A 22,411-nucleotide genomic window follows, 5' to 3' on the forward strand; every position below is an offset into this window, starting at 1 on the left:
CGCAACACCGCACAGGCCACGCCCCTCAACGATGGCGCCACCCGATGAAATGCACCCAACGGTGAGTCCGCCTATTCTATCTATTCAAGAGGAGGAAAATATCGCTCATGGGCAAGACCCGGCTGAGCTGCTGGCCTTCCTAGAAGGCGACCTGCGCCCGGCGCAGCCCGTGTCGCCCCGTGCCGGCTATGAGTCGGATGCGCTGTTTGTTGCGCAGACACTCATAGGCCGGTTCGCAACGGATGGACTCGCGCGCGCCATGTGCGAGTACCTATCGCAGACGCGCAGGCGCCTTCTAAACGAGGGCCTTCTGACTTCGCCGCTATCGAGCGACGAACACGATGCGCTCGTTAAAGTGAAACGAGCGCATCAAGCTCTACGCCGCCCGCCGCCGCCGGACTCAGACGAGGACGCCGCCGGGTCGGCGCCTAAGCGCGTATGCGCGCAGACGACGCCCCCTGGCGTCAATCAACCACATCAACAGCCTTCTCAACATGCGCAACCGGCGCCGCTCTCCCAGAGGGACCCGCGCCGCCGCCGTTTTGAGGATACAACCATGGCAACGGCGTCGACGAGTGCGCCCCCCTCCGCCCACCCCGCGCCCCGCGCGGCCCTTGCGACGGCTCAACCAACGCCGCAAGACGCGGCGACTACTAACTTAAACACGGCGTCATAAGCCGCGATGACCGCGTCGCCGACGGTGGCCCGTCGGCCACCACTCGCGCCCCTGCCCGCCGCGCCTCAGACACCAAAATACCCGCCATTTGTCATAGAATCCCTCCCTGACTGGACCACCCATGTCAGGGAGATGAAAAAGAGACTGGGGCGTACGGTGAACGCGCGCGCCTATGGACAGGGGCTCAAAATAACACCGGAAGACGAGGAGGAGTACCGCCTGGTGCAGCGGTACCTTGGGGAGTTGGAGACCAGCGGAGTTAACGTGGTATACTTCTCCTACTCCCTACCAGCAGAGCGGCAGCTGAAGGTGGCGGTAAGAGGCATTCCGGCGGACACGGAACCCGAGGCCATCATGTCAGAGCTGCGCGACCTCGGGTACGAGCCTGAGCACGCCCAGCCCATTAGAGCCAGGAAGGGAAGACCGGGGTGTATCTTCCTGGTCATACTCCGCCGCACTCCAGACATCACCCCCGCGATCTACGGCATAACAGAGCTGTTGTGCATTCCGGGGGTGACCATCGAGTCCTGGCGGGGCAAAAGGGGCCCCGCACAATGTCATAGATGTCAGGGATTTAGACACTCCTCGCACCAATGCCACCGGGCCCTGGCCTGTGTGAAGTGCGGGGAGGGCCACCGTACCGCCGACTGCCCCCTACCTAAGGGGGCCACGCCGAGATGCGCCAATTGCAAGGGGGCGCATCCGGCCAACCACAGCACGTGTCCGGTGCTGAAGGAGGAGGCGCGCAACAAGCGCGCTGGCACGGTGGCACTTGCAGCACGGGGCATGGGCGCCTCCGAGGCGCGCGGTCGACGTCGCGGTGGTCGCGGCGGTCGCGGCGCGCGCGGCGCACATGGCGCACATGGCGCGCCTGGCGCTGGCGGCGGACGTGGCGCGCAGGGCGTATTTGGCGCCCGCGGCGCACATGGCGCACCTGGCGCACCTGGCGCGCCTAGCTCACATGGCGCCCATGGCGCACTTGGCGTCCGCGACGCGCGGGGACCATCTGGCGCACCTGGCGCACCTGGCGCTCGCGGCACACATGGCGCCACCACCCCAGCGCCTACACCAGCTGCCCAAACACGGCGGAGGGACGAGCCGCGCGAACACGCGCAGGCTGACCCGCGTGCCCATGGGCAGTACTTCTCGCAGCCGCAGGAGGTAGAGATGGTCACCTACCCCGCGGAGCCTCCCAGCCAACGCCGACGCCGCAGAGGGGGGAGAAGAAGAGGACGCGGGGGGGTACACCCCCCCGCCCCCCCGCGCGCGGAACCTGCCGCGCACGCCGAGGCTGGCCCCAGTAGGGCCGCCGCCGACTCCGCTCCAGTTGCTGGAGCTACCAGAGCCGCTGACCAGCGCGCCGCACGCCCCCGCAGCGGGGGCCCACTGAGGGGCCAGACGCTCCCCAGCGAGACGGCGATCGCTGAGGCGGTTGACAGGGCGGTCACCGCATTGCTGGGCGCCCTATACCCGACCCCGTCTGAACCGACCTACGGAGGACGCCGGTCGCGCAGTCGAGGCGTGAGGCAACGAAAATGAACTTACGCCTCCTGCACTGGAACGCCGACGGCCTTCGGGATAAAGGCCACCACTTGCGTCACATCCTACGCACACAGGACGTGGATGTGGCGCTCATTTCCGAGACGCACCTGCGCCCCACCGACCGACTGCGTGCCGCGGGCTACTACGTCTACCGCGCAGAGCACCAGGCGGCCAACGGGGCGCCCTTTCGCGGACTGGCGGTGATGATACGGCGACGGATCGCTCACCGCGCAATCCCGCCGGTCAACGGCGACAAAATCCTGACGCTGGGGGTCGAGCTAGAACTGGGCGGGCAGCCCACAGACGTGCTAGCTGTCTACGCTCCCCCCGGCCCCAACTTCGCACCGGCCGAGCTGGAGGCCGCGCTCAGCCGGAAGCCGACGCTCCTCGCGGGCGACTGGAATGCCAAGCATATCAGCTGGCAATCCCACTCCAGCAGCTCGCGGGGCAACCGGCTTCTGCAGCATGCCGAGGCTCGCGGCTACCAGGTGTGCGGACCAGATGCCGCCACCCACTACCCGAGAAACAACACCCACAGGCCGGACATTATCGATTTGGTGGTGCATAACCGGCCTGATCTCTACCTGGCGCAGGAGGTCCTGATGGATGAGTACCAGTCGGACCACCAACCAGTGCTGTGCCTTCTCGCGGGGGCACCATCCCCGCCCGCACGCAGCTGGAGGGTCACCGACTGGAACGCCTTCGAATCGATACTCGAAGGCGCCACCGCGCCAGGCCCACCGGACACGACACCAGGCGCCGTTGACGACATGGCGGAGTCCATGACGCGGCAACTCCAGGCAGCTCTGGCGGAAGCAACGACCACGCGTCCGCCGGAGGTCGTACGCGAGGACCTAGCCCCGTTCGTGCTGAGGCTGATCAGACAGAAGCGCGCGCTCAGGAGGCAGTGGCAGCACAATCGCTGCCCCGTGCTGAAGACAAAGCTGAATCGCCTCGCCGAACGGGTCAAGAAAGAGTTGGCCGCCCACGCCCAGCGCTCCTGGGAGCAAGCGCTGGGGGAGGCGACCACCGAGCCCACACGCCTACACCAACTCTGCCGCCGCCTCTATAGGACTCCAGAGCCGAAACGTCCGCTACGTGACAGCAACGGCGCCATCACCTATGACGACAACGATCGGGCCGAAATCTTCGCCGAGCACCTCCAGCGCCAATTCTCACCGAACGCCGCGGCATGCCCAGCGCGCGTGGCTGAGGTCGAGAGCGCTGTCGAGGGCTGGCTAGCTCGCCCGATCCCACCCGATGACGACCCCATTGCCTTTTCGCCCTCGCAAGTGCGGAAGGCGATACTCCGGCTGCCACTGAAGAAGGCGCCGGGACCGGACGGCATCACCCACCAGGCGCTGCGCCACCTACCCATGAGGTGGATAGTCGCGCTGGCGCGCCTCTTCACGGGGATCATCCGGTCCCTACACTTCCCCAGTACCTGGAAAGAGGGCAAGGTGATCTTACTGCCGAAGCCCGGAAAGGATTACACCCGACCGGAGAGCTACCGGCCTATCACCTTGCTCTCAACTCAGTCGAAGCTGTTCGAGAGGCTGTTGCTGCAGAGGACCTACAAATACCTGCAGCCGAGGCCCGAGCAGTTCGGCTTCCGCGGCGAGCACAGCACCACGCTGCAGCTGACGAAGGTGCTCTTCACTGCAGCCGCGGCCCTCAACAAGAAGGAAGGGGCCGCCGCCGTGATGCTGGACATGGAGAAGGCCTTCGACCGTGTCTGGCACGATGGCCTCGTGCTGAAGCTCGCCGAGTCTCCACTGCCCCGCCGTATAGTCGCCGTGCTCCGCGCCTTTCTCACCGACCGCACGTTCTACGTTGCGACGGGAGAGGCTGCGTCGAGACCGCGACCCATCACGGCGGGCGTTCCACAAGGCAGCGTGCTATCGCCGCTGCTGTATACCACCTATACGGACGACGTCCCCAGCCCGAGCGGGTGTAGCCTGGCCCTCTTCGCCGACGACACGGCGTACGTGGCCACCTCGCTCAACACCAAGGCAGCAGCGGCGAAGCTCCAACGCGCTCTGGACCTCCTGCCAGAGTGGCTGAACAAGTGGAGACTAGCCGCCAACCCTACCAAGACACAGGCGATCGCCTTCGGCCGGAGTTGGTTGCCGCCGCCCCTGCGATTCCTGGACCAGGACGTGCCGTGGAAGACGCCGGTCACCTACTTAGGGGTCACCATCGACCGGAATCTGACCATGCGGCACCACGTCAAGAGGATCGTAGGAAGAGCGAAGGGGGTGTTGAGCAAACTCCGCCCCCTATTCACCGGCAACATACCGATCCGCACCAAGCTCGCGCTGTACAAGCAGTACGTGCGCCCACATCTCACGTACGCGGCGCCGGCGTGGTACTCCTACACTAAGGAGGCCCACCGGCAGAGACTGCGCGCCGTGCAGAACATATGCCTGAGGCGCGCAGTGGGGGCCCCCCGCTACGTGAGAAACGCCACCATAGCGCGAGACCTGCGGATGGAGTCCATCGACGAGTTCGTCGCGCGACTCGCGAAGGGGATGTTCGATCGAGCGGATGGCTCTCAGCATCCCCATCTCCAAAACATCGCGCCATGGCACTCCAGGCCGCCAGATCGCCTGCGGTATCCGCGTGAGCTACTCTCCGCGGATGCCGATACCACCGGACATGACACCAGGGCAGCAGCCGCGGCTTCGACCGCTGGTCGCCTCGCTGGGCCTCCCCCGGGGCTACCGGGGGTCTCACCCGGCGGAGCTTGACCGCGAGCCGCGCAGCGCGCTGCCCGATACCACCGACCACGACACCAGGGTCAAGTCGAGATTACTCCTTGACCCCACATTACCACCGGATTGACACCCCGGACAAGACCCCATCGGCCGCGCGCAGCGAGTCGAGCCATTGTTCCTCGCGCGCAGCAGCCCCCACCAAGGGCTATTAGCCCGCCCCCGTACCGCCCTGTATCAGCAGGGCGCGAACAAACAATCCACCCGATAGAGACCCATGCTCGAACGGGTTTAAGCATCCCCCTTGCGAGGGAGGATGTAACAATTACAAGTCGAAGTTTTAAAGGTGTTTATATCATCATCGCAAGCGATACGCGACGGACGTGTCCACACATCGTACATAATATAATAAAGTTTGCATTCAGTCGAGTCGAGTGAGTGAGTGAGAGCAGTCGTCGTAATGGCACGTACTAAGCAGACAGCCCGTAAGTCCACCGGAGGTAAGGCGCCGCGAAAGCAGCTCGCCACCAAGGCGGCCCGCAAGAGCGCTCCAGCCACCGGCGGCGTGAAGAAGCCTCACCGTTACAGGCCCGGTACCGTCGCTCTGAGAGAGATCCGTCGCTACCAGAAGAGTACCGAGCTGTTGATCCGCAAGTTGCCGTTCCAGCGTCTGGTGAGGGAGATCGCGCAGGACTTCAAGACCGACCTCAGGTTCCAGAGCTCCGCCGTGATGGCGCTTCAGGAGGCGAGCGAGGCGTATCTGGTGGGCCTCTTCGAGGACACCAACCTGTGCGCCATTCACGCCAAGCGAGTGACGATCATGCCCAAGGACATCCAACTGGCGAGACGCATTCGCGGCGAGCGTGCTTAATTTTGCGTAGCCGCTGCTAAATAATAATAATATATTATTATTATTACAACAAAAGGCCCTTTTCAGGGCCGCATATAATTCAAATGATGTGCTTCACAGACAGACATCACGTATCGAACGAATAAAACGAACGTTATACAAAGTCGAAAGGCTTTATTTAGGCTAACATTAAGAATAATAATTAACCTAATATAATATAAAACAATTAATTTATTGAAATTATTAAATTAATAATTATTTTCGAGATCGATATAACGTAAATTAGGCAGGCGCCTATCGCACTGTGTGTCTCTATGATATTTTCTATTATGCGCCAGCATAATATATTTTCGACTTCAAAGGCAAATGCCGACAACAATATTTGCGAGCCACCATTGTTTCACTGTTTCTTAGAAAACAATTGCACAATAATGACTTTCTATTATATGTATTTATGGCACCACTTCAGGAATTTATGACTCTTGTTGACGCGTGCTGTAGCTCAGTGTGTGTACCAGGTGTTAATTTTTTTTTTTTTGTTTAGTTAATTGTTAAATGTGTTAAATTTTTGCGGTGATTTGTTTTTTTTTTCTGTTATTGCTTATTGTTTTCAATTCATGCGTATCGACATATTTTATTATTCATCGGTTTTATTTTGCTTCTTTATGTACATAGTTATTGTAGTTATTTATTTATTTATTTATACATACATAAAATCATAATAATAAGAACGAATCTCACACACCCAACGCCGCTGCCCCGCTGCCTCTCTCCCCTCTGCCCCGTTTATATGCGAGGTCCTAGCTGTCCGAAATCTATATATACAGCACGATTGGTAAGCGCGAAGCGCATTGTAACAGTGATCGTCGTACGTGACACACGTACGTAGTGCTGGTGATTTTTCTAAGAAGTACAGTTAATTCAGAGACAATCAACGATGACCGGCCGCGGTAAGGGAGGAAAGGGATTGGGAAAAGGTGGCGCGAAGCGTCACAGGAAGGTGCTCCGTGATAACATCCAGGGTATCACCAAGCCGGCGATTCGGCGTCTGGCGCGCAGGGGTGGAGTGAAACGTATCTCCGGTCTGATATACGAGGAGACTCGCGGTGTTCTCAAGGTTTTCCTCGAGAACGTCATCCGCGACGCGGTAACCTACACGGAGCACGCGAAGAGGAAGACCGTCACCGCCATGGACGTCGTGTACGCTCTGAAGCGCCAGGGCCGCACCCTCTACGGTTTCGGCGGTTAAGTTGATTAATTATTGTCTGTCGTATACATACTTAGGTATATGACGGATATTTTTCAACAAGTAAAAAAGGCCCTTTTCAGGGCCGCATATGTTTCTATTATAAAAATAAAACGTATCAAACGACTAAACGACACCCACACCCACAATTAGTTTTAAGCTACCAATATAAATAAATAATTTAATAAATTACCAATCGATAAATGATTGATTGAATAATACTTTTCATAATATTATCGACTACTATTACTGCTGATACTAATGCTAACTATCCACTAGTGGCATGTTAATATAAAGTTTTCGTACTGTATGTACACGAGTACGGCGTTAGCAGTCGCTCTCGTCGTCATAATAATATTATATCGCAAACGATAAGTATAGTATGTACACATACTATTATAGAGAGATAGCGGTTAGGTTATTATGTTATGCTTAGACATTGAAAATTAAGAATATAGGTGTGCTAATGCTAGGTTGCGACCGAACAGCATCGCTCCCGGTTGCGTCAATGAAATTTTTGCTTTGAATTTATATAGATCTCGCGTGCTTCTCGATCGATGTGTTTGATAAATACTTATAATTAATTTAATCGGACATTTCGACGAGCTCACTAGACTTATTTCGTTTCGTAAATAATATTAATGCTACTACGGAGCAAAGACGAAAGAGAACGCGCGCGCGTCCACGGCCTCGTCTCGGGAGCGCGGTGCTGTCCTACAACATGTCGCATTCGATGCGTTAAAATCGATCGTAATCCTAATATATCGCCGAAACGAATGGATCCCGTTGAACCTCGGAATCTTGAGCTCCGCCCTCGGAGGTCGCGCGCGCGGCCACCTTTCGCTTTAATTGTTTAATTCGCGATTTAAACTGGACGGTACGCGCGCGACTCGACAATAACAAACTTCAAACGCGGATGCCCGACGCGCGCGACCGCCTGGAGCCCCGCCCGACTGCCCGACCGGTGGCCGATATCGTAGACTATCGATCGCCAACGAGATTTCCACCGATTTTTCGTTTGATAATCATCAAAAATCTGATGAGACCGAGACGTGTTAGTGAAAAGTTTCACACTCGAATACGAGAAAACGCACGCAGCCGACGAAGCTCTCGTCGCGGTATACCGATTCGTCTGGCCGGCGCTCACTAGCGCCGCGCACTCTTTACGCACATATTATTATCATCCACCTAGTACGATAATATTATACTACTACATAATATTATAACAATAATATAATTAGTGTGACTGTGTGATTCATATAATTGAAAAAGAAAAGAAAATAATGGCCGACACCGCAGTAGCATCGGAGACACCCGCGCCGGCGACGCCCGCCAAGAAGGCACCGAAAGCGGCAGCGGCCGCCAAGAAACCCAAGGCGAGACCGACGCACCCCAAGACCTCCGAAATGGTGAACAGCGCGATCAAGGAGCTCAAGGAGAGGAGCGGATCGTCCCTGCAGGCGATCAAGAAGTACATCGCCTCGAATTATAGCCTCGACGCCGAGAGGTTGGCGCCGTTCATAAGAAAGTATCTCAAGCGTGCCGTCGCCTCCGGCACCCTGATTCAGACGAAGGGCAAGGGCGCATCGGGCTCGTTCAAGATAGACAGCAAGTCTGGTACCGGCGGCGCCGCTAAGAAGGCGACGGCCGCCTCCGCGTCCTCCGGCGGCAGGGGCTCCGGCGCGGCGGCGTCCTCCGCGGCCAAATCGGCGAAGAAGCCGAGCGCACCCGCCAAGAAGACCGCCGCGAGCGCCGGCGCCAGGAGCAAGAAGGCCGCCGCCGCCGCGTCGGCATCGGCCGCCGGGTCCGCCTCCCCGGCCAAAGCGGGCGGCAGGGGCGTCGCCGCCAAAGACAAGAAGGCGGCGGCTGCGGCCAAGAGGAAGCCGGTCGCTGCGGCCGCACCGAAGAAGGGTCGCGCCGCCGCCGCCGCCGCGGCGTCCGGCAAGGGCGCGTCGAGCAACGCGGCCGCGTCCAAGGCGAAGAGGAGCGCGAAGCCACCGACCAAGAAACCTAAGGCCCCCAAACCGAAGAAGGCCGCCGCCGCCGCGCCCAAATCGAAGGCCGCCACCACCGCGAAAAAGGCGTCGGCCGCTTCCAAGAAGTGAACGCGACCATCCACGTTCAATAAGCACGAGCCGCCGCACCGTGTTCGCGTACGCTGACCACCGAGTAGCGGGAGCGGAAGGAGGGTCACCGGCCACCGGACCAGCGACGAGCGCATCGCAAGTGGTCGGTTGTGTCGATGTCGTATATTATTATTGTAATAATAGACGCACGCACAAACACGCCACACAAAAAGCCCTTTTCAGGGCTAACATATGTTTCAATGATGGGCTGCCGTTGAGCCGTCGAGAGTATCAAACGAATAAACGCACAAAAAAATATTATATTATATTGAATCCTAAAAATCTACATATATATACAAATAATATATAGCCATTCCATGTTGTCGCAGGTGCTACAAACTATCAAAATTGTCCAATTGTCGCTAGTTTACCGGCTGGTGATACATATCCTATATTATATAAATAATAAAACATGCGACATAGGTAGTTGTTAAATTGTCCAATAATGAAGGCAGCGAGAGTGAGAGAGGCAGATTATGTACCTATGTATAAGTATGTAGGTGTGTCTTAATATTTTAACACCTTATTCTAATATTATATTAGTTAGCAACTCACCGTCGCAGCAGCGCCGTATCACACACACACGAAACACAAAATCGCCACCGCCACCTGCTAACCACGGTCGGTTCTCTGTATCGAGATCGCACTCACTTCACACTCGAGAAATACAACAAAAAAAAAAAATGCAATGCAGCACCGCGACCACTACTTCCTCTTCGCGATAACAATCCCTTCGGCCGCTCGAGATGCGCCTCCTTCGCCGCCCGAGTGCCCGACTGTTGCCAAATGTAAAAACAATACATGTACCCAATTATCAACAGATGTTATGAGGTGCAATAAAATTTGGCGGGCCAAGACAAAAGACAATAGACAATGGACACACCCCCGCCACCACCCCCACCGGTTCCTATTTAATAAACAAATTCTAAACAAATAACCAAATATGTAATATAAAAATATGTAATAATGGGCGTTTTACACGATTACACAACAGTACATAAAAACGAAAACACGAAACCGGTACACGTTCAAACAAAAAAGATAAAACACACAATAAATATTTGGAATAAAGATTCTAAACAAATAACCAAATACGTAATATAATAATATCTATCTGTATGTATATATATTTTTTTGTATGTATGTATGTATGTATGTATGCATGTAATTTTCATTCTTATTATTATTATTTTTAATTCTAATTCCACGTAATATGTAGATCTTACACACGTGACCGAAGCCCGCGCTCCCCCTCTCGCGCCCCTCACTAACGCTCGCTCGCTGAGCCGGCGGCACCCAATCGCGTTTAATAGCGCAGAGTCGTCGACGTCGTTTCTCGTCACACCCGGCCAGTTGGTTGAACACCGTCCGAATTCATATATAATATGAATTCGTAGCGGCTTGAAAAAAAAATAAGTAACCTGTCGGTTAGTTTTCAGTGAGTTGTGCAGTGCCCAAATAATCAAACGCAATGTCCGGACGTGGCAAGGGAGGCAAGGTCAAGGGAAAGGCAAAGTCGCGTTCCAACCGCGCAGGTCTCCAGTTCCCGGTGGGTCGTATCCACAGGCTGCTCAGGAAGGGCAACTACGCCGAGAGGGTCGGTGCCGGTGCGCCGGTGTACCTAGCGGCCGTTATGGAGTACCTGGCGGCTGAAGTGCTCGAGTTGGCCGGTAACGCGGCCCGTGACAACAAAAAGACCAGGATCATACCGCGTCACCTGCAGCTGGCCATTCGTAACGACGAGGAGCTCAACAAGCTGCTCTCCGGCGTGACCATCGCACAGGGCGGTGTACTGCCTAACATTCAGGCGGTCCTTCTCCCCAAGAAGACCGAGAAGAAGACATAAATTATAATAGCAACGACTGGAGTCTCGTCCAATTATTGTTATTATTCGTGTCGTTGTCAACTCGACGACCTAAAAGGCCCTTTTCAGGGCCGCAATATGATTCATAAAATCGCAATGATCGTGTGGTACGGCCACCGTGCCACCGTGATTTGTTAGATAAATGTATCAGCGACAATAAACGTTCCACACGTCACTATTCACAAAAATTATATACTAAGTACCTACTACTATAAATATGCTTCTATCAAAAAAATTGACTCAATTACCTACTTATTACAATGTGTATATACAATATCGAGTTGTATTTATTTTTTTATTCTTGACAATATTATTTACTTACAACAACAATAATAATAATAAATAAAAATAAAAACAACAATCGAACATGTAGACACGCCCGAAATTCACATTGCTCACGCATAATCCAATCAGTAATAATGAGACAATACATACAATACAGGCATACTGTTATACTACGTTATTATTGTTATTATTTTTAAATAACCATAAATAAACCGTGTCAGAGGGAGAAGGAGATAGAGACGGAGATATACATAATATAACGCCCCGCTCCCTCCGCCGTCGCCGTTCACCCCCCTCGCGCCCCAACACGCGGCGTCCTAACGGTAACGACGCCGTCGATTGGCGGCCGCGAAACGTTTCCTATGTAACGCCGGACCAGTCGCCAGAGCACTTTTCAAAGTGAAGTATACTGAAGTGAGGTCCAAAAAATATTTCAAATCACAAGTCTAGTGTCTCTCGTTGTTGTCGATACATAGTTTGTGACTGCCTATCTATCGTTCACTATGCCACCAAAGACCAGCGGCAAGGCGGCCAAGAAGTCCGGCAAGGCGCAGAAGAACATATCCAAATCGGACAAAAAGAAAAAGAAGCACAAGAGGAAGGAGAGCTACGCCATTTACATCTACAAGGTACTGAAGCAGGTGCATCCCGACACCGGTATCTCTTCGAAGGCGATGTCAATCATGAACTCGTTCGTGAACGACATCTTCGAGAGGATCGCGGCGGAGGCGTCCCGTCTCGCACACTACAACAAGCGTTCGACGATCACGTCCCGCGAGGTGCAGACCTCCGTGAGGCTCCTGCTGCCCGGCGAGCTCGCCAAGCACGCCGTCAGCGAGGGCACCAAGGCCGTCACCAAGTACACCAGCTCCAAGTGAGCGTCGCGGCGCGGTGGGACAACGGCGGCGGCGGCGTAGGACCAGCACCATCGTCTCGGCGCCGGCGATTTCTCTCTTATATTATTATACGTAATGAAAGTATAATGAGAGCGATTGACTATGATCATCATCATCATGAAAACGGCCCTTTTCAGGGCCACAATATCTATCCGAAGAGTTTGGTGTGTGTGTGTGAACCACACACCACAACGCACAGTATCAACGATAAACGTAAAAAAAAAAAAAAAAAATATATATATATATATAAATTAACAATCCCTCTATTATCAAGTACTTTTACCTATAAACCGATAAACAATTATATTAAGTGTAAAAACTATCATGAATATGAAACTTAAAAATTAAAAAAAAAAAAAGACAATAGTCTCGGTGTACATAATTATATATATATATATATATTTATCTCACTCTCTCTCCATCTCTCTCTCTGTCTCTTATTTTATATATTATATAATATTTTGTACATGCACAGAATTTTGTATGTTTAATTAGTGTTGTCCACTGATCAGTGAAAAGTAATGTAAATTCAACTTATTTAACGCGATTAAAGACAAATGAACGTTTTAATTTTTGTTAGTTACCTATTTATTATTGTTATAAACAATTTCATTTTAGATAGGTCTCGTAAATGTCCCGACACACCCGCCCGTCCCGTTCGAGCTCGGTTCGACGTTATATATAAATGCGGCCCAATAGTTTTAAAGGTGTTTATATCATCATCGCAAGCGATACGCGACGGACGTGTCCACACATCGTACATAATATAATAAAGTTTGCATTCAGTCGAGTCGAGTGAGTGAGTGAGAGCAGTCGTCGTAATGGCACGTACTAAGCAGACAGCCCGTAAGTCCACCGGAGGTAAGGCGCCGCGAAAGCAGCTCGCCACCAAGGCGGCCCGCAAGAGCGCTCCAGCCACCGGCGGCGTGAAGAAGCCTCACCGTTACAGGCCCGGTACCGTCGCTCTGAGAGAGATCCGTCGCTACCAGAAGAGTACCGAGCTGTTGATCCGCAAGTTGCCGTTCCAGCGTCTGGTGAGGGAGATCGCGCAGGACTTCAAGACCGACCTCAGGTTCCAGAGCTCCGCCGTGATGGCGCTTCAGGAGGCGAGCGAGGCGTATCTGGTGGGCCTCTTCGAGGACACCAACCTGTGCGCCATTCACGCCAAGCGAGTGACGATCATGCCCAAGGACATCCAACTGGCGAGACGCATTCGCGGCGAGCGTGCTTAATTTTGCGCAGCCGCTGCTAAATAATAATAATATTATAATATTATTATTACAACAAAAGGCCCTTTTCAGGGCCGCATATAATTCAAATGATGTGCTTCACAGACAGACATCACGTATCGAACGAATAAAACGAACGTTATACAAAGTCAAAAGGCTTTATTTAGGCTAACATTAAGAATAATTAACCTAATATAATATAAAACAATTAATTTATTGAAATTATTAAATTAATAATTATTTTCGAGATCGATATAACGTAAATGAGGCAGGCGCCTATCGCACTGTGTGTCTCTATGATATTTTCTATTATGCGTCAGCATAATATATTTTCGACTTCAAAGGCAAATGCCGACAACAATATTTGCGAGCCACCATTGTTTCACTGTTTCTTAGAAAACAATTGCACAATAATGACTTTCTATTATATGTATTTATGGCACCACTTCAGGAATTTATGACTCTTGTTGACGCGTGCTGTAGCTCAGTGTGTGTACCAGGTGTTAATTTTTTTTTTGTTTAGTTAATTGTTAAATGTGTTAAATTTTTGCGGTGATTTGTTTTTTTTTCTGTTATTGCGTATTGTTTTCAATTCATGCGTATCGACATATTTTATTATTCATCGGTTTTATTTTGCTTCTTTATGTACATAGTTATTGTAGTTATTTATTTATTTATACATACATAAAATCATAATAATAAGAACGAATCTCACACACCGAACGCCGCTGCCCCGCTGCCTCTCTCCCCTCTGCCCCGTTTATATGCGAGGTCCTAGCTGTCCGAAATCTATATATACAGCACGATTGGTAAGCGCGAAGCGCATTGTAACAGTGATCGTCGTACGTGACACACGTACGTAGTGCTGGTGATTTTTCTAAGAAGTACAGTTAATTCAGAGACAATCAACGATGACCGGCCGCGGTAAGGGAGGAAAGGGATTGGGAAAAGGTGGCGCGAAGCGTCACAGGAAGGTGCTCCGTGATAACATCCAGGGTATCACCAAGCCGGCGATTCGGCGTCTGGCGCGCAGGGGTGGAGTGAAACGTATCTCCGGTCTGATATACGAGGAGACTCGCGGTGTTCTCAAGGTTTTCCTCGAGAACGTCATCCGCGACGCGGTAACCTACACGGAGCACGCCAAGAGGAAGACCGTCACCGCCATGGACGTCGTGTACGCTCTGAAGCGCCAGGGCCGCACCCTCTACGGTTTCGGCGGTTAAGTTGATTAATTGTTGTCTGTCGTATACATACTTAGGTATATGACGGATATTTTTCAACAAGTAAAAAAGGCCCTTTTCAGGGCCGCATATGTTTCTATTATAAAAATAAAACGTATCAAAACGACTAAACGACACCCACCCACAATTAGTTTTAAGCTACCAATATAAATAAATAATTTAATAAATTACCAATCGATAAATGATTGATTGAATAATACTTTTCATAATATTATCGACTACTATTACTGCTGATACTAATGCTAACTATCCACTAGTGGCATGTTAATATAAAGTTTTCGTACTGTATGTACACGAGTACGGCGTTAGCAGTCGCTCTCGTCGTCATAATAATATTATATCGCAAACGATAAGTATAGTATGTACACATACTATTATAGAGAGATAGCGGTTAGGTTATTATGTTATGCTTAGACATTGAAAATTAAGAATATAGGTGTGCTAATGCTAGGTTGCGACCGAACAGCATCGCTCCCGGTTGCGTCAATGAAATTTTTGCTTTGAATTTATATAGATCTCGCGTGCTTCTCGATCGATGTGTTTGATAAATACTTATAATTAATTTAATCGGACATTTCGACGAGCTCACTAGACTTATTTCGTTTCGTAAATAATATTAATGCTACTACGGAGCAAAGACGAAAGAGAACGCGCGCGCGTCCACGGCCTCGTCTCGGGAGCGCGGTGCTGTCCTACAACATGTCGCATTCGATGCGTTAAAATCGATCGTAATCCTAATATATCGCCGAAACGAATGGATCCCGTTGAACCTCGGAATCTTGAGCTCCGCCCTCGGAGGTCGCGCGCGCGGCCACCTTTCGCTTTAATTGTTTAATTCGCGATTTAAACTGGACGGTACGCGCGCGACTCGACAATAACAAACTTCAAACGCGGATGCCCGACGCGCGCGACCGCCTGGAGCCCCGCCCGACTGCCCGACCGGTGGCCGATATCGTAGACTATCGATCGCCAACGAGATTTCCACCGATTTTTCGTTTGATAATCATCAAAAATCCGATGAGACCGAGACGTGTTAGTGAAAAGTTTCACACTCGAATACGAGAAAACGCACGCAGCCGACGAAGCTCTCGTCGCGGTATACCGATTCGTCTGGCCGGCGCTCACTAGCGCCGCGCACTCTTTACGCACATATTATTATCATCCACCTAGTACGATAATATTATACTACTACATAATATTATAACAATAATATAATTAGTGTGACTGTGTGATTCATATAATTGAAAAAGAAAAGAAAATAATGGCCGACACCGCAGTAGCATCGGAGACACCCGCGCCGGCGACGCCCGCCAAGAAGGCACCGAAAGCGGCAGCGGCCGCCAAGAAACCCAAGGCGAGACCGACGCACCCCAAGACCTCCGAAATGGTGAACAGCGCGATCAAGGAGCTCAAGGAGAGGAGCGGATCGTCCCTGCAGGCGATCAAGAAGTACATCGCCTCGAATTATAGCCTCGACGCCGAGAGGTTGGCGCCGTTCATAAGAAAGTATCTCAAGCGTGCCGTCGCCTCCGGCACCCTGATTCAGACGAAGGGCAAGGGCGCATCGGGCTCGTTCAAGATAGACAGCAAGTCTGGTACCGGCGGCGCCGCTAAGAAGGCGACGGCCGCCTCCGCGTCCTCCGGCGGCAGGGGCTCCGGCGCGGCGGCGTCCTCCGCGGCCAAATCGGCGAAGAAGCCGAGCGCACCCGCCAAGAAGACCGCCGCGAGCGCCGGCGCCAGGAGCAAGAAGGCCGCCGCCGCCGCGTCGGCATCGGCCGCCGGGTCCGCCTCCCCGGCCAAAGCGGGCGGCAGGGGCGTCGCCGCCAAAGACAAGAAGGCGGCGGCTGCGGCCAAGAGGAAGCCGGTCGCTGCGGCCGCACCGAAGAAGGGTCGCGCCGCCGCCGCCGCCGCGGCGTCCGGCAAGGGCGCGTCGAGCAACGCGGCCGCGTCCAAGGCGAAGAGGAGCGCGAAGCCACCGACCAAGAAACCTAAGGCCCCCAAACCGAAGAAGGCCGCCGCCGCCGCGCCCAAATCGAAGGCCGCCACCACCGCGAAAAAGGCGTCGGCCGCTTCCAAGAAGTGAACGCGACCATCCACGTTCAATAAGCACGAGCCGCCGCACCGTGTTCGCGTACGCTGACCACCGAGTAGCGGGAGCGGAAGGAGGGTCACCGGCCACCGGACCAGCGACGAGCGCATCGCAAGTGGTCGGTTGTGTCGATGTCGTATATTATTATTGTAATAATAGACGCACGCACAAACACGCCACACAAAAAGCCCTTTTCAGGGCTAACATATGTTTCAATGATGGGCTGCCGTTGAGCCGTCGAGAGTATCAAACGAATAAACGCACAAAAAAATATTATATTATATTGAATCCTAAAAATCTACATATATATACAAATAATATATAGCCATTCCATGTTGTCGCAGGTGCTACAAACTATCAAAATTGTCCAATTGTCGCTAGTTTACCGGCTGGTGATACATATCCTATATTATATAAATAATAAAACATGCGACATAGGTAGTTGTTAAATTGTCCAATAATGAAGGCAGCGAGAGTGAGAGAGGCAGATTATGTACCTATGTATAAGTATGTAGGTGTGTCTTAATATTTTAACACCTTATTCTAATATTATATTAGTTAGCAACTCACCGTCGCAGCAGCGCCGTATCACACACACACGAAACACAAAATCGCCACCGCCACCTGCTAACCACGGTCGGTTCTCTGTATCGAGATCGCACTCACTTCACACTCGAGAAATACAACAAAAAAAAAAAATGCAATGCAGCACCGCGACCACTACTTCCTCTTCGCGATAACAATCCCTTCGGCCGCTCGAGATGCGCCTCCTTCGCCGCCCGAGTGCCCGACTGTTGCCAAATGTAAAAACAATACATGTACCCAATTATCAACAGATGTTATGAGGTGCAATAAAATTTGGCGGGCCAAGACAAAAGACAATAGACAATGGACACACCCCCGCCACCACCCCCACCGGTTCCTATTTAATAAACAAATTCTAAACAAATAACCAAATATGTAATATAAAAATATGTAATAATGGGCGTTTTACACGATTACACAACAGTACATAAAAACGAAAACACGAAACCGGTACACGTTCAAACAAAAAAGATAAAACACACAATAAATATTTGGAATAAAGATTCTAAACAAATAACCAAATACGTAATATAATAATATCTATCTGTATGTATATATATTTTTTTGTATGTATGTATGTATGTATGTATGCATGTAATTTTCATTCTTATTATTATTATTTTTAATTCTAATTCCACGTAATATGTAGATCTTACACACGTGACCGAAGCCCGCGCTCCCCCTCTCGCGCCCCTCACTAACGCTCGCTCGCTGAGCCGGCGGCACCCAATCGCGTTTAATAGCGCAGAGTCGTCGACGTCGTTTCTCGTCACACCCGGCCAGTTGGTTGAACACCGTCCGAATTCATATATAATATGAATTCGTAGCGGCTTGAAAAAAAAATAAGTAACCTGTCGGTTAGTTTTCAGTGAGTTGTGCAGTGCCCAAATAATCAAACGCAATGTCCGGACGTGGCAAGGGAGGCAAGGTCAAGGGAAAGGCAAAGTCGCGTTCCAACCGCGCAGGTCTCCAGTTCCCGGTGGGTCGTATCCACAGGCTGCTCAGGAAGGGCAACTACGCCGAGAGGGTCGGTGCCGGTGCGCCGGTGTACCTAGCGGCCGTTATGGAGTACCTGGCGGCTGAAGTGCTCGAGTTGGCCGGTAACGCGGCCCGTGACAACAAAAAGACCAGGATCATACCGCGTCACCTGCAGCTGGCCATTCGTAACGACGAGGAGCTCAACAAGCTGCTCTCCGGCGTGACCATCGCACAGGGCGGTGTACTGCCTAACATTCAGGCGGTCCTTCTCCCCAAGAAGACCGAGAAGAAGACATAAATTATAATAGCAACGACTGGAGTCTCGTCCAATTATTGTTATTATTCGTGTCGTTGTCAACTCGACGACCTAAAAGGCCCTTTTCAGGGCCGCAATATGATTCATAAAATCGCAATGATCGTGTGGTACGGCCACCGTGCCACCGTGATTTGTTAGATAAATGTATCAGCGACAATAAACGTTCCACACGTCACTATTCACAAAAATTATATACTAAGTACCTACTACTATAAATATGCTTCTATCAAAAAAATTGACTCAATTACCTACTTATTACAATGTGTATATACAATATCGAGTTGTATTTATTTTTTTATTCTTGACAATATTATTTACTTACAACAACAATAATAATAATAAATAAAAATAAAAACAACAATCGAACATGTAGACACGCCCGAAATTCACATTGCTCACGCATAATCCAATCAGTAATAATGAGACAATACATACAATACAGGCATACTGTTATACTACGTTATTATTGTTATTATTTTTAAATAACCATAAATAAACCGTGTCAGAGGGAGAAGGAGATAGAGACGGAGATATACATAATATAACGCCCCGCTCCCTCCGCCGTCGCCGTTCACCCCCCTCGCGCCCCAACACGCGGCGTCCTAACGGTAACGACGCCGTCGATTGGCGGCCGCGAAACGTTTCCTATGTAACGCCGGACCAGTCGCCAGAGCACTTTTCAAAGTGAAGTTTACTGAAGTGAGGTCCAAAAAATATTTCAAATCACAAGTCTAGTGTCTCTCGTTGTTGTCGATACATAGTTTGTGACTGCCTATCTATCGTTCACTATGCCACCAAAGACCAGCGGCAAGGCGGCCAAGAAGTCCGGCAAGGCGCAGAAGAACATATCCAAATCGGACAAAAAGAAAAAGAAGCACAAGAGGAAGGAGAGCTACGCCATTTACATCTACAAGGTACTGAAGCAGGTGCATCCCGACACCGGTATCTCTTCGAAGGCGATGTCAATCATGAACTCGTTCGTGAACGACATCTTCGAGAGGATCGCGGCGGAGGCGTCCCGTCTCGCACACTACAACAAGCGTTCGACGATCACGTCCCGCGAGGTGCAGACCTCCGTGAGGCTCCTGCTGCCCGGCGAGCTCGCCAAGCACGCCGTCAGCGAGGGCACCAAGGCCGTCACCAAGTACACCAGCTCCAAGTGAGCGTCGCGGCGCGGTGGGACAACGGCGGCGGCGGCGTAGGACCAGCACCATCGTCTCGGCGCCGGCGATTTCTCTCTTATATTATTATACGTAATGAAAGTATAATGAGAGCGATTGACTATGATCATCATCATCATGAAAACGGCCCTTTTCAGGGCCACAATATCTATCCGAAGAGTTTGGTGTGTGTGTGTGAACCACACACCACAACGCACAGTATCAACGATAAACGTAAAAAAAAAAAAAAAAATATATATATATATATATAAATTAACAATCCCTCTATTATCAAGTACTTTTACCTATAAACCGATAAACAATTATATTAAGTGTAAAAACTATCATGAATATGAAACTTAAAAATTAAAAAAAAAAAAGACAATAGTCTCGGTGTACATAATTATATATATATATATATTTATCTCACTCTCTCTCCATCTCTCTCTCTGTCTCTTATTTTATATATTATATAATATTTTGTACATGCACAGAATTTTGTATGTTTAATTAGTGTTGTCCACTGATCAGTGAAAAGTAATGTAAATTCAACTTATTTAACGCGATTAAAGACAAATGAACGTTTTAATTTTTGTTAGTTACCTATTTATTATTGTTATAAACAATTTCATTTTAGATAGGTCTCGTAAATGTCCCGACACACCCGCCCGTCCCGTTCGAGCTCGGTTCGACGTTATATATAAATGCGGCCCAATAGTTTTAAAGGTGTTTATATCATCATCGCAAGCGATACGCGACGGACGTGTCCACACATCGTACATAATATAATAAAGTTTGCATTCAGTCGAGTCGAGTGAGTGAGTGAGAGCAGTCGTCGTAATGGCACGTACTAAGCAGACAGCCCGTAAGTCCACCGGAGGTAAGGCGCCGCGAAAGCAGCTCGCCACCAAGGCGGCCCGCAAGAGCGCTCCAGCCACCGGCGGCGTGAAGAAGCCTCACCGTTACAGGCCCGGTACCGTCGCTCTGAGAGAGATCCGTCGCTACCAGAAGAGTACCGAGCTGTTGATCCGCAAGTTGCCGTTCCAGCGTCTGGTGAGGGAGATCGCGCAGGACTTCAAGACCGACCTCAGGTTCCAGAGCTCCGCCGTGATGGCGCTTCAGGAGGCGAGCGAGGCGTATCTGGTGGGCCTCTTCGAGGACACCAACCTGTGCGCCATTCACGCCAAGCGAGTGACGATCATGCCCAAGGACATCCAACTGGCGAGACGCATTCGCGGCGAGCGTGCTTAATTTTGCGCAGCCGCTGCTAAATAATAATAATATTATAATATTATTATTACAACAAAAGGCCCTTTTCAGGGCCGCATATAATTCAAATGATGTGCTTCACAGACAGACATCACGTATCGAACGAATAAAACGAACGTTATACAAAGTCAAAAGGCTTTATTTAGGCTAACATTAAGAATAATTAACCTAATATAATATAAAACAATTAATTTATTGAAATTATTAAATTAATAATTATTTTCGAGATCGATATAACGTAAATGAGGCAGGCGCCTATCGCACTGTGTGTCTCTATGATATTTTCTATTATGCGTCAGCATAATATATTTTCGACTTCAAAGGCAAATGCCGACAACAATATTTGCGAGCCACCATTGTTTCACTGTTTCTTAGAAAACAATTGCACAATAATGACTTTCTATTATATGTATTTATGGCACCACTTCAGGAATTTATGACTCTTGTTGACGCGTGCTGTAGCTCAGTGTGTGTACCAGGTGTTAATTTTTTTTTTGTTTAGTTAATTGTTAAATGTGTTAAATTTTTGCGGTGATTTGTTTTTTTTTCTGTTATTGCGTATTGTTTTCAATTCATGCGTATCGACATATTTTATTATTCATCGGTTTTATTTTGCTTCTTTATGTACATAGTTATTGTAGTTATTTATTTATTTATACATACATAAAATCATAATAATAAGAACGAATCTCACACACCGAACGCCGCTGCCCCGCTGCCTCTCTCCCCTCTGCCCCGTTTATATGCGAGGTCCTAGCTGTCCGAAATCTATATATACAGCACGATTGGTAAGCGCGAAGCGCATTGTAACAGTGATCGTCGTACGTGACACACGTACGTAGTGCTGGTGATTTTTCTAAGAAGTACAGTTAATTCAGAGACAATCAACGATGACCGGCCGCGGTAAGGGAGGAAAGGGATTGGGAAAAGGTGGCGCGAAGCGTCACAGGAAGGTGCTCCGTGATAACATCCAGGGTATCACCAAGCCGGCGATTCGGCGTCTGGCGCGCAGGGGTGGAGTGAAACGTATCTCCGGTCTGATATACGAGGAGACTCGCGGTGTTCTCAAGGTTTTCCTCGAGAACGTCATCCGCGACGCGGTAACCTACACGGAGCACGCCAAGAGGAAGACCGTCACCGCCATGGACGTCGTGTACGCTCTGAAGCGCCAGGGCCGCACCCTCTACGGTTTCGGCGGTTAAGTTGATTAATTGTTGTCTGTCGTATACATACTTAGGTATATGACGGATATTTTTCAACAAGTAAAAAAGGCCCTTTTCAGGGCCGCATATGTTTCTATTATAAAAATAAAACGTATCAAAACGACTAAACGACACCCACCCAC

General features: G+C 50.6%; 10 protein-coding genes across 10 annotated transcripts; all 10 read left to right on the plus strand.

Moving 5' to 3' along the window:
- Positions 1 to 6,506: 6,506 nt before the first annotated feature.
- On the plus strand, positions 6,507 to 7,118 carry LOC123690251 (histone H4). The gene has a single exon (XM_045633401.1). It carries the CDS (start codon positions 6,720 to 6,722, stop codon positions 7,029 to 7,031), a length of 312 nt encoding a protein of 103 aa, XP_045489357.1. The 5' UTR covers positions 6,507 to 6,719; the 3' UTR covers positions 7,032 to 7,118.
- Positions 7,119 to 8,221: 1,103 nt separating this feature from the next.
- LOC111003163 (late histone H1) lies at positions 8,222 to 9,413 on the plus strand. Its single transcript, XM_022273533.2, has one exon. It carries the CDS (start codon positions 8,312 to 8,314, stop codon positions 9,131 to 9,133), a length of 822 nt encoding a protein of 273 aa, XP_022129225.2. The 5' UTR covers positions 8,222 to 8,311; the 3' UTR covers positions 9,134 to 9,413.
- A 1,154-nt stretch (positions 9,414 to 10,567) lies between these two features.
- Positions 10,568 to 11,095, plus strand: LOC111003165 (histone H2A). The gene has a single exon (XM_022273534.2). The coding sequence runs from the start codon at positions 10,626 to 10,628 to the stop codon at positions 10,998 to 11,000; it is 375 nt and encodes a 124-aa protein (XP_022129226.2). The 5' UTR covers positions 10,568 to 10,625; the 3' UTR covers positions 11,001 to 11,095.
- A 634-nt stretch (positions 11,096 to 11,729) lies between these two features.
- LOC123690249 (histone H2B) lies at positions 11,730 to 12,344 on the plus strand. Its single transcript, XM_045633399.1, has one exon. It carries the CDS (start codon positions 11,807 to 11,809, stop codon positions 12,179 to 12,181), a length of 375 nt encoding a protein of 124 aa, XP_045489355.1. The 5' UTR covers positions 11,730 to 11,806; the 3' UTR covers positions 12,182 to 12,344.
- Positions 12,345 to 14,180: 1,836 nt separating this feature from the next.
- LOC123690250 (histone H4) lies at positions 14,181 to 14,738 on the plus strand. The gene has a single exon (XM_045633400.1). It carries the CDS (start codon positions 14,340 to 14,342, stop codon positions 14,649 to 14,651), a length of 312 nt encoding a protein of 103 aa, XP_045489356.1. The 5' UTR covers positions 14,181 to 14,339; the 3' UTR covers positions 14,652 to 14,738.
- A 1,102-nt stretch (positions 14,739 to 15,840) lies between these two features.
- LOC123690248 (late histone H1-like) lies at positions 15,841 to 17,032 on the plus strand. The gene has a single exon (XM_045633398.1). It carries the CDS (start codon positions 15,931 to 15,933, stop codon positions 16,750 to 16,752), a length of 822 nt encoding a protein of 273 aa, XP_045489354.1. The 5' UTR covers positions 15,841 to 15,930; the 3' UTR covers positions 16,753 to 17,032.
- A 1,154-nt stretch (positions 17,033 to 18,186) lies between these two features.
- On the plus strand, positions 18,187 to 18,714 carry LOC123690263 (histone H2A). Its single transcript, XM_045633466.1, has one exon. The coding sequence runs from the start codon at positions 18,245 to 18,247 to the stop codon at positions 18,617 to 18,619; it is 375 nt and encodes a 124-aa protein (XP_045489422.1). The 5' UTR covers positions 18,187 to 18,244; the 3' UTR covers positions 18,620 to 18,714.
- Positions 18,715 to 19,366: 652 nt separating this feature from the next.
- On the plus strand, positions 19,367 to 19,963 carry LOC123690260 (histone H2B). Its single transcript, XM_045633463.1, has one exon. It carries the CDS (start codon positions 19,426 to 19,428, stop codon positions 19,798 to 19,800), a length of 375 nt encoding a protein of 124 aa, XP_045489419.1. The 5' UTR covers positions 19,367 to 19,425; the 3' UTR covers positions 19,801 to 19,963.
- A 575-nt stretch (positions 19,964 to 20,538) lies between these two features.
- LOC123690259 (histone H3) lies at positions 20,539 to 21,124 on the plus strand. The gene has a single exon (XM_045633462.1). The coding sequence runs from the start codon at positions 20,638 to 20,640 to the stop codon at positions 21,046 to 21,048; it is 411 nt and encodes a 136-aa protein (XP_045489418.1). The 5' UTR covers positions 20,539 to 20,637; the 3' UTR covers positions 21,049 to 21,124.
- A 673-nt stretch (positions 21,125 to 21,797) lies between these two features.
- Positions 21,798 to 22,355, plus strand: LOC123690264 (histone H4). The gene has a single exon (XM_045633467.1). It carries the CDS (start codon positions 21,957 to 21,959, stop codon positions 22,266 to 22,268), a length of 312 nt encoding a protein of 103 aa, XP_045489423.1. The 5' UTR covers positions 21,798 to 21,956; the 3' UTR covers positions 22,269 to 22,355.
- The last annotated feature ends 56 nt before the right edge of the window (positions 22,356 to 22,411 follow it).

This window comes from Pieris rapae, chromosome 23 (genome assembly GCF_905147795.1).
Source record: "Pieris rapae chromosome 23, ilPieRapa1.1, whole genome shotgun sequence".
Taxonomy (NCBI): domain Eukaryota; kingdom Metazoa; phylum Arthropoda; class Insecta; order Lepidoptera; family Pieridae; genus Pieris; species Pieris rapae.

Coding starts and splice junctions, on each gene's coding strand:
- LOC123690251 (XM_045633401.1), top strand. CDS start 6,720: ATGACCGGCCGCGGTAAGGGAGGAAAGGGATTGGGAAAAGGTGGCGCG.
- LOC111003163 (XM_022273533.2), top strand. CDS start 8,312: ATGGCCGACACCGCAGTAGCATCGGAGACACCCGCGCCGGCGACGCCC.
- LOC111003165 (XM_022273534.2), top strand. CDS start 10,626: ATGTCCGGACGTGGCAAGGGAGGCAAGGTCAAGGGAAAGGCAAAGTCG.
- LOC123690249 (XM_045633399.1), top strand. CDS start 11,807: ATGCCACCAAAGACCAGCGGCAAGGCGGCCAAGAAGTCCGGCAAGGCG.
- LOC123690250 (XM_045633400.1), top strand. CDS start 14,340: ATGACCGGCCGCGGTAAGGGAGGAAAGGGATTGGGAAAAGGTGGCGCG.
- LOC123690248 (XM_045633398.1), top strand. CDS start 15,931: ATGGCCGACACCGCAGTAGCATCGGAGACACCCGCGCCGGCGACGCCC.
- LOC123690263 (XM_045633466.1), top strand. CDS start 18,245: ATGTCCGGACGTGGCAAGGGAGGCAAGGTCAAGGGAAAGGCAAAGTCG.
- LOC123690260 (XM_045633463.1), top strand. CDS start 19,426: ATGCCACCAAAGACCAGCGGCAAGGCGGCCAAGAAGTCCGGCAAGGCG.
- LOC123690259 (XM_045633462.1), top strand. CDS start 20,638: ATGGCACGTACTAAGCAGACAGCCCGTAAGTCCACCGGAGGTAAGGCG.
- LOC123690264 (XM_045633467.1), top strand. CDS start 21,957: ATGACCGGCCGCGGTAAGGGAGGAAAGGGATTGGGAAAAGGTGGCGCG.